The following is a 15,828-nucleotide window of genomic DNA, read 5'->3' as shown; positions in this document are numbered from 1 at the left end:
AATGAATCATGTTGACACACACAGGGCCTTTAGTGACCTTGTGTGCTTGCATGATTTTGCAAATGGAGTAACTGCACTGTTCAAATTTTAAAGTCTATAGTTAAAAGATGAATGGAAGCCAAAAATATGCAACATACTGAACAAGACATAACGCAGTGACAACAGACAACATGAACTTTTCAACTTAGAACTTCTCTGGTTCTGATGAGAACCTGACCTGCAGCTAATCCACTTATTAGAAGTTCAAACATTAATTTTCATATAGATCAGATCAGATACTACACTTCAGTTATCACATGAAATTAATAAATCCAGGAAAGAGCAACAGATATTTGCCACATGCTAGAGTTTATTCAGCCATAAGAAATGGCAGCATTTCAAACCACAGTGTACAGAGTGCACTCACGTTACAGCAGAATAGAAAAAAAAAGCTTTCATGGCAAGTGCCTCCATCCTTTCCTCCCTTCACGATCTAAAACAGCTTGATAAACCTTGAACTGACTCCCAGCTTTCTAAAACACTCACTCACTCATGTAGTCTGGCATGAATATATATCAGAAGTCCCACAATTTATTCCTGATGATGGTTGTTTTCATGTACTGCGTGAGGTAAACTTGTTTCTGTTTATTTTTTTGTTATAATGAATTCTCAGGCTCTTTGTTGTCTCAGTCTGGTTTAGTGGGATAATTGTCCTCAGTGCTGCCCTCTGCTGGCGGTCACAGCTTGGAAAACTGAATGAGGTTCCTGTTGATTTCAGCTACATTCCTGCAACCTGGATCAATAAACATATATGGTAAATGGTAAATGTATGGGTGGATGACTGTATTTGTATAGCGCCTTTACTAGTCCCCCCTAGGGACCCCAAAGCGCTTTACACACCCAGTCATCCACCCATTCACACACACATTCACACACTGGTGGAGGCAGCTACAGTTGTAGCCACAGCTGCCCTGGGGCAGACTGACAGAAGCGAGGCTGCCATATTGCGCCATCGGCCCTTCTGGCCAACACCAGTAGGCGGTAGGTGAAGCGTCTTGCCCAAGGACGCAACGACCGAGACTGTCCGAGCCGGGGCTCGAACCGGCAACCTTCCAATTACAAGGCGAACTCCACACTCTTGAGCCACGATCGATAAAACAGTAATAAAAATAATGCTGAAATGTTCCCTAAAGCCTGTTTATATATTAGCATGATTACAGCCATGTCCTTCAAGTTTGCATCAGACTCACCTGATAGAGCCATAGACAGACGGAACTCATCGTTTAGGATTTGCAGTACGTCCCTCACTCCTTCTTCTCCCTAAAAGATCACACAGGGCATATTTAAATTAAAAGCAAATTGAATTCTGTAATCTCAAATGCGTACTTGGTGTTAACTAAATAATTACTACAATCAATGAAAACAAACACCTCAATGTGCTGTCATAATCGTACCTTGTATGCGAGGCCCCACACTGCTGGACGGCCAATGAAAACACACTTGGCTCCCAAGGCCAGCGCTTTCAGTACATCACTTCCTGTTCTGATTCCTCCGTCAACATAGACCTCAATTCTGCCTTGTACAGTGTCCACAATCTCTGGCAGCGCATCAATCTGTTATAACAGAGACAGAGATAACCTTACTGCACCATTGAACACTCAGATATGTATCTGAGTAAGCTACTATAGGTCAATGAGCGAACAAACAAAAAGAAAAAACGTGCTGAAATTAGATTATAGCAACCCCGTACTTTCTGCAGCTCGGGTTATTGCTATGAAATTTTACTGCTGTGAAGCGGTAACATAATTTGAAAAATGCTGTGAAATAGACTGAAAATCTGTTTTGTGAAGAGGTAAACAAAAAGACTAATAATCCCAGACTTTCACTGGTTATCTATCGTACATTTTATGAATATGATCTTGAATAAAAGAATGTAGCAATGAATGTGGTCAGCGAGTACCGAGGCTGGGCCTCCGTCCAGCTGTCTCCCCCCGTGGTTTGACACGATGATGCCCTGAACACCATGTTCCACGGCCAGCTCAGCATCCTCCTTGGTCAGGATACCCTTGATAATGATAGGTAGGCGTGTGATGGACTGTAGCCAGTAGACGTCCTTCCAGCTGATTGAGGGGTCCAGGGTGTTCGCTGGTATCCCATACTCCTCTGGGCCTGCTGTCTCCTGCTTACAGTGCATGTTTGTGATTGTACAACTCTTAAGTGTTCACTTTGGTTTATAAATGTGCTGTTTTTACTGAAAATGCAATAATGGGACAACTCTGACACTGCTGGTGCATTTAAGTAACATTAGAGTTTGGATATCTTGTACATTTAAGTTGAAGTCCACCTTCCTGATGGACAAATACTGTACTCCAGACTGTAAGGTAATAGATTCTTAGAAATTAGCATTGAAATTACTGCCAAGGGGCAACGATTGCATCTGTGCCATTTATGACGGTATAAAATCAACATCAAAAACACAGTTGAATATGAGTAGTCTTTGTCTTAGCTCATTTTGTGTTCTTAGAAAAGTACTTGCATGTTTTGGAGCACAATGAATATAGAGAAAACTGTTGGCTGTTACCTGAAATACTCCATCAAAGTTCTTTACTTTGAGATGTGGTGGAAGTTTGAACTGGTTGCGAATGTCATTGCGGCGCTTTCCAGTATAGGGGACGTCGACAGTGAGGACCAATGCCTTGTACCCGAGCGCCTCTACGCGGTGCACCATTTGTTCCGACAGCTTCCTGTCTCGGTACACATACAGCTGGAACCAGCGGTAACCGTTGGGTGCTGCCGCCACGATCTCCTCCACTGAACATGTGGAATATGTGCTGGTGATGTAGCAGGTGTTGAGCGCCTCGGTGGCTGTGAGATGAAGGCTGGGGTGTTACTATGACTCCCGCATTTAAATTTCCAACTTTACAGCAAAAGCATACTTACAGCCTCATGTAAAAAGTGTTTTTGGTGTCCACAGTAGATGTGGGTGAGATTCTCAATAACACACATCTCAAGGCTTAGGGTTATGAAATATTAGGCTTGAAGCCTCCTAGAGTGTTTTCAGTGTTTAGTGTGTTTAATTCAAACACTGGTTCATTTTCCCCCTTAGTGTGTTTCCCTTGTGCAGGTGTCAACACGGTAATCATACTCAGGTGTGGACCAAAACAACTCCAACAACCACACCAAGAGCTTTTCGAGGAGTTTGTCTCAGTCGGGCTCCAAACGAACTCCAGAGTGATTAGTTTACGGTGTGAACGAGTGCCAACCAAAGTTCAACTCTGATCCAACTACCAGAAGTACATTACAAGTTTGAGCTAAACACCTTTCACTAGCCATGTATGCTTTGCATGCTGGAATGTATCAGGGTACCATAGATGCCAGCTAGCAGTGAAATTAATGTAATTTCTCCACAGTCTCCAAAAGTCCATAACATGGCACTTTTTCTCTTGCATTCACTTTTGTTGCTCTTGCCCCAGACACATTTGGCCTATAAGCTCAGTGAATGTTCTCACTTTGTGTATAATGATGCTTTTTAGTTCGCTTGGAGTTCACTTCAATTTTTCTCTGTGTAACAATCTAACCATGGGAAAAAGCTACAAATTTACAAATTGAAACTGATTCAGACCACAGGAAACAAACTACAGGTGTAAAAACACCCTTAAAAACACGGCCGACCGTGGCTCAGGGGGTTGGGAAGCGTATCTGTAACCGGAAGGTCGCCGGTTCGATCCCCGGGCTCTCTGTCCTGGTCGTTGTGTCCTTGGGCAAGACACTTTACCCTACCGCCTACTGGTGTTGGCCAGAGGGGCCAATGGTGCGATATGGCAGCCTCGCTTCTGTCAGTCTGCCCCAGGGCAGCTGTGGCTACAACTGTAGCTGCCTCCACCAGTGTGTGAATGTGAGAGTGAATGAATAGTGGCATTGTAAAGCGCTTTGGGTGCCTTGAAAAGCGCTATATAAATCCAATCCATTTAAACAGTTAAGCTGCCAATGAAATTCTCTGACAAAAAACGGCTTGTCCCAAGGCTCACGCCATCTGCACTCCAGCTTCAGTCAATTAAATTCTACCATTTTATTAGCTGCTACTAAGCACTAATTAGCAAGGATTTAACTCTGTGTGAAACACTCTTATACTTTAAAATAATCTAGTGAGTAAAAAAAGCACACAGACAAACAGAAAGACTGATTCATATAGATATGAAAACCATTCACCGACCCACATAATCTTGACACAAAAGTCCTTACCCCGAGCTGTGGCTACCTCTCCTTCATGCCAGGCCAGGCAGTGAAAGGCAGTAGGTGCGATACCGACAGGAAAGCTGATTTCTGTCCCCTGCACAGTGGTCCGTGTGTCGCTCACTGACACGTCCCGCAGGATACGAGGCCTCAGACGGATCCTGAGCGTGAAGCACAGTCGAACATGTAACTAATAAGATCACATGGTACGAGAAAATCTTTGTATATTTTACTGTATTGTGTATACTCATTCAGCAGAAGCTTCACTTTAAAAACAATGTGTCTCAGGGTCAAAACCCTGTCATGATAACACATCAGTAAGGAAGCAACTGGACTTCTTTAAGTTTCCTGAAGATGTTTAAACGCTCATCCGAGAAGCTTCTTCAGTTCTAAGACCAAATGGTGGACGGTCCCAGGTATTTAAAGCTCTAGTGGGAGTTGTCCCTAAGACGGCTGCTGACCCACTACTGATCATGTGCCTCATTACATGAGGAAAGGAGTGAAAAATGACACAAACCCTTTTTTACGCCTTGGCTCATGTGACGAGTCTAGCTTAGCTGCTTTTCTTTCCAAGCTCCTTGGATTATTACGACCTGGATGACTTAGAACCTACACAGACACTTTCCTAATGAAGTTATATTCCTCTGAATGTGAAGAGGACTTGGGGATTCTGTTTTCCCCAAAGCTATTACTGGTGATATATTAAGGAAACAATCCAATGTGATCATTTCTCAAAGGGACAAAAGTTATCTGCAAAATGGTAACAGACTCGTGGCAAAAACATACACTGTGACTTTACAAAATAGGCACTTTATCAGTCTTCATGGAGACATTAGAAAAGCTGAGAGGAATGCAGAAGGAGACACGGGAGAAAACATCCTCCCCAAAATTCTTTATCCCAGCAGTAGTGCAACTTTCCAAACTGTTCACCACAGGAAGTTAGAGGAACGGTGCAGCGTCAACACTGAGTAAAACCCAAACAGCCTGTTACTGATTATTTGGTATCACAGCAACAAAAACTGTACTACAGAAATCAGTTACAGCCATCCAAAGTCCACAGAAACAGGCCGTGCACTCACATGATCTTTGGCTCGGTACTGAAAATGTTTTTCAGTTGTGTTTGCTCCTATTCTATTCATAATGTAGAGATTATTTCTTTAGTGTGTTGAAGCTGCACCACTGCAGTGCTGCCTGCATGTCTGTGGTCACAATGAAGGTCAAAAAATGTTTCTCCTTTGTGCTGCCTTTAGATAGACGGTCTGACAAACATTGTAAAAAAAAAAATCACCATGGAAACACGTGCATTATGCTTGTGCAATAACCTTGAATGTCTGGATCAACTTTATTTTGCTCACTGTACCTTTTGTAAGCCAGCAGATTGTCGTCCCTGGTGCAGCATTCATCTGCTCCAGCTGCATAATAATCCCAGGTGGCCTTTGAGAGATGCTCCTTAGCATACTCCTCAAAGTCTGTCAGGCATACCATCTGCATCTCTCCACAACAAACTCCCTCTCTGTGTAGGAGCAGAATTTTTCAGATTTCAGTGTAATCTTGGCAACAAAGCAGCAGAAAATACAATCAAGCATTGATATGTGTACTCTTAGATCTGTGCATATCATTTTAAATGAAAGCATTTCAACATGCTATATAGCCAGTGACTGACTGAAAATAAAGATTTCTAGTGTTCTACTGCTGGTCAATGCCAAGCACTGCTGACTTCATCACAGCTTAATCTTATCTGTTCACTCAACCGGCTAAACAGAATTGTCTGCATTGCATGCGAGATAAACAGCCCCAGTCACTCTGCATGTGTAAAGTTACAGCTTCAAGACTTACCACAAGCTACTGATATTCCAACAACAAAATTCCCCTACTCTAAAAGGACACAGCCTCTGTGAAGCACTAACTATTGCGACATCGCTGCTCAAACTGAAATGCCCCTCCTATCAGTGAATGCAGTGCAATCGATGACCCGCCAGTTAAAGTTCCGCACATCTGAGTAAGAAACATAAACTGGTTTAGTTTTCCTTTTTCCTCTACTTTGCGTCCAAGTTCTTGTTTTCCTACCTTTGCTTTTGTCTCAATCAAAATCAAACTTTCATTGCGGCATTATGAGAGCCGCTGACAGTGTAAGCGACCAGCAGGTGACCCCTGGCCTTATTGTGTTTACACAAGCTGGAAATGTGCTGATGATGACTGCGACTATAGTGAGGACGAGAGGCATCTGACAGTGTCGTGTGGTCCAGATGGAACATACAGCATATGGGCATACATATTTACTCACTGTTTACCCAGGATCCTACATGCTAACATATATACAACAGGGGCTTTTGTCAGGTGGGAGCTCCTGTTTTGTTACATGTTCTTAACAGTCAGCATAAAATTATGAGGGTATGCTCAACATACTTATGCTGAAAAAAAGTTTAGGTGCGCCTGTCCATCTGCTTGTTGATGAAAATGTCTTTAATCAGTCAATCACAAAGCAGCAACCCGTTTAGACATGTAGACATGAGATGACCTGCTCAACCTGAGCGTCAGAATGGAGAAGAAAGGTGATTTTAAACATGGCAGGCTTGTTAGTGCTACATGGGTTGGTGTGAGTATTTCAGAGACTGCTGATCTACTGGGACTTTCCAGCACCACCATCTCTTATTTTTACAGGGCTAAAAAAAAAAATAAAAAAATCCTGCAAGCAGCAGTTCTCTGGAAGAAAATGCCTTGTTGATACCACTGGTGTCAAGCCAGCCTCCAATTCGAGACTTGCAGTCAAGCCAGCCTCCAGTTGATTTTACGTTCCCTGTGTTTTCAAAGTATTACGGGAATGGATGTGGAAACCAGATTTCAAAATAAAAGCCAACTTCGAGTGAATTAACAGATATGTTAAGAACATAATAACATATAATTTAGGCTTCTTTTTTTTTTAGAAACTCTAATGTTAGATCTACATGACACAGCCTTGTACCCTAATTGTGCCCTGTCAAGGCCATCTTATTTTGGATTTCAAAGTAAAAGCCCTGTGAATCTTCATTTTTGAACTACTCTTTCAATGAATTCATAATGCTCTTAAAAGCAAAAGTCGTATTTCCAAATACTATTTGAACTTTGTATCAACACTTTCCAACCGCAGTCTTTTTCACAGTAATACCATATCAAATAAATTCTTTCTGATTTTGCTTTTCATAGTAATGGCCCTTTGAAATTGCCGATATTTGACTTAATCTTCTAACGATTCAAAATGCTCTAAAATGGAAAATTCCTGTTTCCACAGGGTAATTCCACCTTAGATCAACAGTATACAACCCCACAGTGATACCATATCAATATCAAGTCATTCTGATTTTGCTTTCAAAAATAAAAGCCCTTTCAAATTGTCCATAATTGACCTAACTTTCAGTGATTTCAAAATGCTCTAAAATGGAAAATTCTTGTTTCCACAGGGTAATTCCACTTTAGATCAACAGTATACAACCCCACAGTGACACCATATAGATATCAAGTCATTCTGATTTTGCTTTCAAAAATAAAAGCCTTTTCAAATTGTCCATAATTGACCTAACTTTCAGTGATTTCAAAATGCTCTTAAATAGAATTTTGCTGTTTCCACAGGGTAATTCCACTTTAGGTCAACAGTATACAACCTCACGATGTTACCATATCAATTTCAAGTAATTCTGATTATGCCTTCCAAAATAATGGCCTGTTGAAAATGCCCATAATTTACCTAACTTTCAGTGATTTCGGAATGCTCTAAAAAAGGAAATTTTCTGTTTCCACAGAATAATTTCACTTTAAATCAACAGTATACAACCTCACGATGTTACCATGTCAATTTCAAGTCAGTCTGATTTTGCTTTTCAAAATAAAAGCTTTTTCAATTTGCCCATATATGACTTACTCTTGGAGCGAATTCAAAATGCTCTAAGATGGAAAATTGCTGTTTCCACAGCATAATTCCACTTTAGATCAATAGTATCCAACCCCACAGTGATACCATATCAATATCAAATCAGTCTGATGTTGCCTTCCAAAATAAAAGACTTTTCAAATTGCCGATATACGACCTACTCTTTTAAAGAATTCAGAACGCTCTAAAAATGAAACTTGCTCTTTCCACAGGATGAATCCATGTTAGATCAAAAGTGTACATCCACACCATGGTACTACTTCAATTTCAAGTCATTCTGATTTTGCCTTCCAAAATAATGGCCTGTTGAAAATGCCAATAACTTACCTAACTTTCAGTGATTTCGGAATGCTCTAAAAAGGAAATTTTCTGTTTCCACAGAATAATTTCACTTTAAATCAACAGTATACAACCCCACAGAGATACGATGTTAAGATCAAGTCACTCTGATTTTGCCTTCCAAAATAAAAGTATTTTCAAATTGCCCATAGACGACCTACTCGTTTAACGATTTCAAAATGCTCTTAAATTGAAAGATGCTGTTTCCACAGGATAATTCCACTTTAGATCAACAGTATCCAACCCGACAGTAAAACCATGTAAATTTTATGTTGGTCTGATTTCGCCTTTCAAATTAATGGCCCGTCGAATTTGTCCATATGTGATATACTCTTTCAATTATTTCAGAATGTTTTAAAAATGAAAATTGCTGTTTCAACACATATTGTGTTTTCATTTTGAAAAGCAAAATCAGACTCAATTGATTATGACAGAATTGAATCATAAAGATGATGTAAAAGGAAGCTGAAATTGCCACTAGGTTGTAATTGATAGTACGTTTATATTTTAAGTCTGTGGAAAGATGTCATGGTTGGTTTGCAAGCTGTTTTGTAATTTCTTTATTTAGAATGACATCTTTCCACAGACTTAAAATATAAACGTACTATCAATTACAACCTAGTGGCAATTTCAGCTTCCTTTTACATCATCTTTATGATTCAATTCTGTCATAATCAATTGAGTCTGATTTTGCTTTTCAAAATGAAAACACAATATGTGTTGAAACAGCAATTTTCATTTTTAAAACATTCTGAAATAATTGAAAGAGTATATCACATATGGACAAATTCGACGGGCCATTAATTTGAAAGGCGAAATCAGACCAACATAAAATTTACATGGTTTTACTGTCGGGTTGGATACTGTTGATCTAAAGTGGAATTATCCTGTGGAAACTGAAATCTTCCTTTTTAGAGCATTCTGAAATCACTGAAAGTTAGGTAAATTATGGGCATTTTCAACAGGCCATTATTTTGGAAGGCATAATCAGAATGACTTGATATTGATATGGTATCACTGTGGGGCTGTATACTGTTGATCTAAGGTGGAATTACCCTGTGGAAACAGGAATTTTCCATTTTAGAGCATTTTGAGATTGTTCCAGGATCAAGTCAGATATGGGCATTTTGAAAATGCTTTTATTTTTGAAAGCAAAATCAGAATGACTTGATATTGATGTGGTAACATCGTGAGGTTGTATACTGTTGACCTAAAGTGAAATTATCCTGTGGAAACAGCAATTTTCACTTTTAGAGCATTTTGAAATCTTTAAAAGAGTAGGTCGTATCTTGGCAATTTGAAAAGTCTTTTATTTTGGAAGGCAAAATCAGAATGACTTGATATTAATATGGTATCACTGTGGGGCTGTATACTGTTGATCTGGAGTAGAATTATCCTGTGGAAACACGAAATTTCCATTTTAGAGCATTTTGAAATCACTGAAAGTTAGGTCAATTATGGACAATTTAAAAAGTCTTTTATTTTGGAAGGCATAATCAGAATGACTTGATATTGATATGGTAACATCGTGAGGTTGTATACTGTTGAACTAAAGTGAAATTATCCTGTGGAAACAGCAAAATTCTGTTTAAGAACATTTTGAAATCGTCAAAAAAGTAGGCCGTATATGCTCAATTTGAAAGGGCATTTATTTTGGAAGGCATAATCAGAATGACTTGATATTGATATGGTATCACTGTGGGGCTGTATACTGTTGATCTAAGGTGGAATTACCCTGTGGAAACAGGAAATTTCCATTTTAGAGCATTTTGAATCGTTAGAAGATTAAGTCAAATATTGGCAATTTCAAAGGGCCATTACTATGAAAAGCAAAATCAGAAAGAATTTATTTGATATGGTATTACTGTGAAAAAGACTGCGGTTGGAAAGTGTTGATACAAAGTTCAAATAGTATTTGGAAATACGACTTTTGCTTTTAAGAGCATTATGAATTCATTGAAAGAGTAGTTCAAAAATGAAGATTCACAGGGCTTTTACTTTGAAATCCAAAATAAGATGGCCTTGACAGGGCACAATTAGGGTACAAGGCTGTATCATGTAGATGTAACATTAGAGTTTCTAAAAAAAAAAAAAAAAGCCTAAATTATATGTTATTATGTTCTTAACATATCTGTTAATTCACTCGAAGTTGGCTTTTATTTTGAAATCCGGTTTCCACATCCATTCCCGTAATACTTTGAATACACAGGGAACGTAAAATCAACTGGAGGCTGGCTTGACTGCAAGTCTCGAATTGGAGGCTGGCTTGACACAAGTTTGATACCAGAGGTCAGAGGTGAATAACCAGAATCTTTTGTCCTGACAGGAATACAATTCTAACTCAAATAACTACCCATTACAACTAAGATATCTAGAAGAGCAGCTGTGAATACATGGATTCATCTTGGAATATTTTCTTAGAACACTTTGGGCACCTTAGTACCAATTGAGCATTGATTAAATGCCTCGGCCTATCTGTTAATAACCACGTCTGTCCATTTATGACCACAGCATAGACCCTTTGAGTCTTCACGCTACAGGCTTAAATTTAGCCAATATGAAGGCTAAGCTGTAATTGTGACATGAACATGGGCCTACCAGGTACAGGTGCCCGTTTCCCCTTTCTCGGTGTGCTGATACAAGCACGTTAGCAGGTGGGACAGTTGAGAAAGAAGTGCTGAATGACGTTGTTAGCTCTTAGCGTTAAACCCGAACCAACCTGTGACTCATCTCAAAATCTTTGGCCGTGCCTATTGAATTTTAGGCTCCCGTAAAAAACATTTTTAGATACTTTAAAATATTTTTTTAATAATTAAAGTGTGTTTGACTGTTTTAATTGGGTCTAAAGTACAAATTAAAAACCAAAGACACTTCTCTGTATGTTTATATTTGTCTTGAAGTCTGTCTTGTACAAACAGAATCCCCCCACACACTATTTGTTTTTGGTTCGTTCCAGCTGGAGATGCGTTACTAATGAACTTAAGTGTAAGTAAAAGTTAATTAAGTAAATAAATAAACAAATGTCATTCTCAACTCACGCTACGAAATATGTTTTTATCTTAATAAATGTATAAAATAGAAAGAATTTCTCTGTTTAAAGTGACAGCAACGAAAAAAAAGGTCTGACGAAACAGGACGACAAGCTAGCTGATAAACTGTTATAAGAAAAGCAACAAAATGTTTTGAAAATGAACTCATTAGCTCTTTTATCCATGACAGTAATTAACACTGTATCTAAATTTTAGATATAGAAAACCTGCATGCTCTGTCTTTATTAACTTATTAACGTGACCATAAAAATTTAATCAATGTTAAAACGGTTTTCTTATGTTACGTTTTATGAAAACACCATGGAGTTGTAAAACTGCTAAGAAAGCTTTGATGACATTTAAGACCATTTAACTATCCAAAGCTTGAACAAAGCTGGAATCCAGAGGCTGTTTGCTGGATGGCCGACTTGTGCAGAAAACTAATGTGTTTACAATCCCTGCTAACTTGACAAAAACTTTCTGGCAGTGCAGTCAATGAATCGGGAGACAGAAAGCATAAAACGGATGTTAAATTTGTATCAATTACTCACCGATTACAATTGTTCATTCTCTTAGCAGAGCTTCTTTCCTGACACATTCATAACCTGTAAACAGACCACAACCAAAATGTGAGCACAACATGATTATTGGCAATACTGTTACTACAACTACTACTGCTACCGTTACTGCCAATTATGTGACCCACATTGCTTTTAGTTCCACAGCACTAACACTCGTACTATGCCAGTGCTTTTAATACTGCTTCTTTTGCAGCTCTTTCCTACACATAATACTGCTACGATTACAGCTAATAGTACTGATACTTTTTCTGACTTCTGCTCATGTACTGGGTTAAATATGTACACTTGGGTTTTAAGGGGTATTTATTATTTTCTTCTTTTTTTTTTGGGTTGTATGGAAGCCCCAAACGCAATTTCATTGTTCTTGACAATGACAATAAATAAATAAATACTAAATACTAAATACTACTAGCACTTCAAATCCATACATATAAAATAACAACACTGCAGAAATTAATACTGTTAGTAGTTCTGTTATTTTGTACACCATTTCTTTTTCTTTTTATATCAATTAAAACAATTGATGTGTACTAGTTAAGGAGTTCACCTAAACAGTTAATTTAACTGTTATTTCGTCTGTTGGGAAATAACACTTTCTGACATCCGCTGTCAGAAAAAAGGTGCATTAAAAAGTATTATTGCTGTGTCTGCTATATAGTAACTATGCTGCTATACTTACGTCTACTAGCATTTGAGATATAAAAGCTGTGCCTACTATTTTTTAAAGAATTGGTTGTTTTAGATTTTTCACCAAAGTGAAGACAAAGTTTGTGAATTTAAATCATATCCAGAGATAAGGCGGCATTTGTTTTTAGTTAATCCACTGTGTTAAGTATTATTTAATAGTAACCTACAAAAACCTTTTAGAACAGAAAACCTTTCAGAATAGCTTTCAGCTATGAACACTTGAGGGCAGTCTAATACTGAATGAAGGTCCTTTCTTAAAGCTCCAGTCAACATCTGCAAACCAGATAAAGAGCTTGTATTTAATGTCTGTCATCCGTGAACACTATACATCTAAGACTACAGCACAACACAGAATAAACCTTGTTCAACCCTGCGCTCAGAGGTCTGTTAAACGTGAATGTATTAATATCCCAGTTTTTATGTATTATTTAAACCTTTTAATAAAAATACTTGAATTTGCTCAGTTAGATTTTTCTTATCTCCTTTTTTAAAAAAATGTTTACTAAAAATGTGTAAAACACAAAAATAACCTGCTTTTACTGCACTGTTTATTTTACAGCTCGGCAGGACTGAGATATTATGTTTATTTTTAGGTTCAGTTTTTTAAGTGTGGCTGAATGTGTGTGATGAATGTGAGCCTCTGTCCTGTGTAGACTGTGAAAGGTGTCAGTTATTTAGCTCCATTGAATGGCAGCTGTGAGCACATTGTCCAAGTAGATTTCTAGAATACCTGGTGTTTGGTTTTCAATGTAAGATACAAAGCAATTTGAAGGTTTAATGAGCTACTGTTATACAGTAGGTTGGTGTATGGTACACTGGCTTAAGTAATGCTGCTCACCAAGAAGTCAACAGAAACTGACACTTTGCTGTTTTTAATTTATTTGGCGGCTAAATCCTGAGATCCTACATTTAGATGAATCCAATAACGGGAAGGCAGTGTAAGTAGATAGTTGCTGAAGTGGATAATTCAGTGTCTTACCTTAACCTGTGCTCTTTGGCAGGCCTACAGTAGGTGTTGGTTCCCTTCTCATGTGGCAAGGTCGTGTCAAAGGGCAGTGCAGCCCCCGAATCCTACCTCCCCCACCACAAGCTCTCTCACAGTGTGAGGCTCCGCCCACAGTGGGTCAACAACAGCTAAGCCACTTGTCAGCACTCTTTTTGCTGGTCTTTCTTTGTGCCAAAAACCACCAAAAGCTTGGTCAGGTCAATTCTATTGATCCATCACTCATAAATATACCAAACTCACAATATCGATTAGTGTTTGACATGCAGAAATACTTAGAACACTTGGAGCAACAAACACCTCCTGTTCTTGTTTTTTTATTTAAACTGTGGCAAATAAGTCTCAGCAAGTTTTCAAGTTTAACAGTTCATTAACACAGAAACACGGGGAGGCTGTGGGCACATCAGAAGAATATGACTGGTTGTACAATGAGACAGAATCTCTTTATACTTGTATGAAAGCTTCCTTCTATCTTTGAAAAATCCCCAGAATCACTGCTGCATGAAAATCCCCTTAACTGTCTATGCCAGGGGTGTCAAACTCAAATACACAGTGGGCCAAAATTCAAAACTGGAACAAAGTCACGGGCTAACATTAATATTCATTGAAAAAAAATCTTCCTCCAGATATAAGAATGAATCTTTTCTTATGGACTCAAATAAGTTTTGCTGGAAAACTGAATATGGAACAAGCAAAGCTTAATACTAAACAACAAAACGTTGTTAATTTGGCCCGCGGGCCAGAGTTTGACACCTATGGTCTATGCCATGTAGCCATCCTGTCTCCTCAGCAAAGGCACGACTATTCTCAGACATCCCTCCCTTATTATTTTTGATTTTTATTTGAAGCTTATTTCATCCTCCTTGATGCCCTCCCAACTTTCCTACTTTTCTCTCTCACATGTGCTCTTTAACCCTCCTTCCTATCTTCATATCTCCTTCCTTTCGTTTTTCCTCCCGATAAACACTCCTTCCTTTTCTTTTGCCTTTCTTTATGCTTCACTCTTTAAAGCATTTCCTCTTTCCTTCTATTCCTCCAGTTTCCCCTTTCTTGCTTATTTTCTCCTCTTGAAAACCATTCCTTCTTGTGTTTTGAATATTTTGTGAGAGTCAACAATTATGTGACTGTGTGTGTGTGTGTGTGTGTGTGTGTGCGCCTCTGAAAAGCTCTTAAGCAAAGTAAAACGAATGACCCTTCCATATTGAATCTTCATTGCACAAGAAAGGAGAATAGCTTTGTAATAGCTAGTTGGATTATTAAACACGAGTGTACAGTAATAGATTTGATCCAAATCTCATCGAATTTAAGAAAAAAAAAGCATTGTGAGATAAGAGACTCTTCCTGGAAATGTCAAACTGTTGAGTGGAGTGGGGACACTATGACAGGTGTTTTAAGAATCTCTGTATATAAAACACAGATGTCCCAACCTTTGACATAATAAGCTTGTTATGTTTAGGTCCCCACCAGTGAGTGATGGCTTGATGGAAAGATATGAGAGAAAATGGTATGAATGCCACAGTGTCTCAGCTCATTCTGGATGTAACAAAATGCCTCAAAAAGTTGTTCAAGCATTTTAAAACAGCAGTGGGGTGCAGCGATGCTAAATTAGATTCTCTCGCTCCAATTACGCTTCAGCGTTTGAATTGAATTTGCTCTTTGTAAATACAATATCTTCAGTAACAAGACCTGGCTTCCTGAGAGAAGCCTGTCTTTCTGTGTATGGCATGTCCCTGAAATGTTCTCTTTTTAAAATTTCATTTTAGCTTTAACATAAAGACCATGAAGGTAAACCCAAGGGCTAAATCTGACGAGTAGGACCTGCACGGGGAGGTGTGGCTGTGCACCGAGAGGAGGTGCAAATTGTGTTAATCCACAGCTGGCTTCGATGCTTAATACCACAGAGTTAGGTCTGGCTCCAGGGCCTTCGTATTGGAGGTACTGGACGTTCAGCTGAGTGGAAAACCTCTTCCACATGCTGGCTGAGGCTCTGCCCCAAGGCTGTGGCCCAGCATGCTGCGGCACATGTGTGTTGAATTGCCAAGGTGTTATCATGCCCTGGCGAGGCTCCGAGTT

The 15,828-nt window shown here is 38.9% G+C and overlaps 1 protein-coding gene across 5 annotated transcripts; it reads right to left on the bottom strand.

The window, feature by feature from the left end:
- Window positions 1-329: 329 nt before the first annotated feature.
- Window positions 330-13,807, bottom strand: hao2 (hydroxyacid oxidase 2 (long chain)). 5 transcript variants are annotated; one of them, XM_026144621.1, is made up of 9 exons: window positions 13,732-13,807; window positions 12,036-12,089; window positions 5,573-5,725; window positions 4,222-4,373; window positions 2,561-2,844; window positions 1,940-2,158; window positions 1,434-1,592; window positions 1,230-1,299; window positions 330-772 (listed from the first exon to the last, which is right to left on the bottom strand). In XM_026144621.1, exons 2-9 carry the CDS (start codon window positions 12,080-12,082, stop codon window positions 717-719), a joined length of 1,140 nt encoding a protein of 379 aa, XP_026000406.1. In that variant the 5' UTR covers window positions 12,083-12,089; window positions 13,732-13,807; the 3' UTR covers window positions 330-716. The 5 variants fall into 5 exon arrangements, with proteins under 5 accessions (XP_026000406.1, XP_026000407.1, XP_026000409.1 ...); XM_026144622.1 differs by lacking the exon at window positions 13,732-13,807 and having other exon boundaries at window positions 12,036-12,154; XM_026144624.1 differs by lacking the exons at window positions 12,036-12,089; window positions 13,732-13,807 and adding an exon at window positions 11,054-11,180.
- Window positions 13,808-15,828: the final 2,021 nt, after the last annotated feature.

Source organism: Astatotilapia calliptera, chromosome 16 (assembly GCF_900246225.1).
Source record: "Astatotilapia calliptera chromosome 16, fAstCal1.2, whole genome shotgun sequence".
NCBI lineage: Eukaryota > Metazoa > Chordata > Actinopteri > Cichliformes > Cichlidae > Astatotilapia > Astatotilapia calliptera.
This window is presented reverse-complemented; position numbering and strand designations above follow the sequence as displayed.